The sequence below is a fragment of the Erigeron canadensis genome, chromosome 5 (genome assembly GCF_010389155.1).
Source record: "Erigeron canadensis isolate Cc75 chromosome 5, C_canadensis_v1, whole genome shotgun sequence".
Lineage (NCBI taxonomy): Eukaryota > Viridiplantae > Streptophyta > Magnoliopsida > Asterales > Asteraceae > Erigeron > Erigeron canadensis.
In genome coordinates, this window is record NC_057765.1 from 30424939 (window position 1) to 30426904 (window position 1966).

Below are 1966 nucleotides of genomic sequence, written 5' to 3' on the forward strand. Positions count from 1 at the left end.
TACAAAGTTATTCATCAAGAAAACAAGCTAACTAGTTTCCCACTTCTCACTAATGACGTCTCCTGTTCTTTTATTCGGTCTCTTTTTGGCAGCTTGTTCTCTTGCATTGGCTTCAGACCCGAGTCCTCTCCAGGACTTCTGTGTAGCTGATCCAGACAGCAAAGGTAAGACATACTATGGTATATACTTATAGATACTATATTCAAGACTACGTGTTATACTATGTATATAAATAGATTTTGTATACGTACTTCTTCTAAGTTTTAACCTTTTGTTCTTATAGTATTCGTGAATGGAGTGGTTTGCAAAGATCCAAAGCGCGTGAAAGCTGACGATTTTCTCTTTAGAGGGCTCAACCGTATGGGAAATACAACCAACGATGTCGGATCTAATGTGACTGCAGTAAACGTAGAACAATTACCAGGGCTCAACACCTTGGGTATTTCCATGGTTCGTATTGACTTTGCTCCATGGGGAATCAATGCACCACACACGCACCCTCGTGCCACTGAAATCTTGACTGTCCTTGAAGGCAGACTTCTAGTCGGGTTTGTGACATCTAACCCAGAAAACCGTCTTTTTACAAAACTACTTCAGAAGGGTGATGTGTTTGTGTTTCCGGAAGGTCTAATTCACTTCCAGAAAAATGTCGGAAATGGTTTTGCTCTTGCTATTGCGGCTCTAAGTAGTCAGAACCCAGGTGTCATTACCATTGCAAATGCAGTGTTTGGATCAAACCCTGATATCCCTGCAGATATTCTTGCCAAGGCATTTCAAGTCGACGAAAAGATAGTTACTCAAATCCAATCTAAATTTTAATAATATTTGTGTTCAGAATATATTTATTTCTTTCACTTATATGTTTTTATATAAGTGATATTGGTTTGTATTGTCATGTTATATTGTTATATTTATACAGAATAAAACATATTTACTAGCTAGTTTCATACTTTCATTTGTGAGTTTGGGCTTCACTATTTAGCTAATTAATCGAGTGGTAACACAAACTTACTCAATGATAGTTGATTGAATTTTATTTTTTCATACAAAAAGCAGACTGGTAACATACCATTGACATAACACATAATAGTCTATTGAATTGAATTTTTTTAAATTGCAGTTACAAAAGATGAAATAAATTTTGTCCAAATTCAGTCTCGTTAAACATTTTATACCCTTGTTCGTACTCGTATTATATATATATATACATATATATGCATTACAATGTTCAGCCTTTTACACTTTAAATACCCGTAACACTCTCTCCCCATTTTCCCTCTAACATTTAGAAATTCACCTATTCCTTTTAGATCAATCCAATTACAATTCTTCTCTCAAAACACCCAACAAATTATGGATCATTTTCGCCAACATTTCACCTCAACAGAAAATCCCACTTACCCATTTCATGGTAACAAAGAAAATGAATACAGTGAAGAATTCAACCACAAGTTACAGATTTCATATAACAAACAATTATCCGTTGCGAAAAATAAAGTGTCGTTTACAAGAAGTGACACCCTTGATCGATGCTGAAGATCGGCCCGGGTTGTTTGGATCCTTGAGTTTTGATGAAAATGCCTCAAGATTTGACCTGGCTTTGCCACCTTATGACCCGGTTAAGAATTATCTGTCTCATAGGCCTAAGTTCTTGATGCATAACCCTGATAGGTGTCGTGAGATACGTTTTCGTCAAGAAAAGGTGAATTATGGGGCAGGGCCGTCTCTAAAAATACTTGGAAAAAATAGGGCCCGAGGCAAAAAGAAAAAAAATGGGCCCCTAAAATTATAGTCGATAAATTCACAAAGTATTATACCTTTCATCTTCACGATAAGAAAATTTGTATCAACTGTAATATTTTTTAAAGTATGTATAACATAAAAGAAAATGTCTAAAAAGGTACAATGATGTATCTGATTAAAATTCTTTGGTAAAGTTTAATGGTGTGTTGATGATTTATATAAA

At 35.1% G+C, this 1966-nt stretch overlaps 1 protein-coding gene across 1 annotated transcript; it reads left to right on the forward strand.

Annotated features, from left to right (window-relative positions):
- LOC122600615 (putative germin-like protein 2-1) lies at nt 1-829 on the forward strand. The gene is made up of 2 exons (XM_043773360.1): nt 1-164; nt 284-829. Exons 1-2 carry the CDS (start codon nt 53-55, stop codon nt 817-819), a joined length of 648 nt encoding a protein of 215 aa, XP_043629295.1. The 5' UTR covers nt 1-52; the 3' UTR covers nt 820-829.
- Nucleotides 830-1966: the final 1137 nt, after the last annotated feature.

Excerpts from the sequence above, each read along its gene's own strand:
- LOC122600615 (XM_043773360.1), top strand. The coding sequence starts at position 53 with ATGACGTCTCCTGTTCTTTTATTCGGTCTCTTTTTGGCAGCTTGTTCT. Across the intron at positions 165-283 it reads AGCTGATCCAGACAGCAAAG|TATTCGTGAATGGAGTGGTT; the intron begins GTAAGACATACT and ends TTGTTCTTATAG.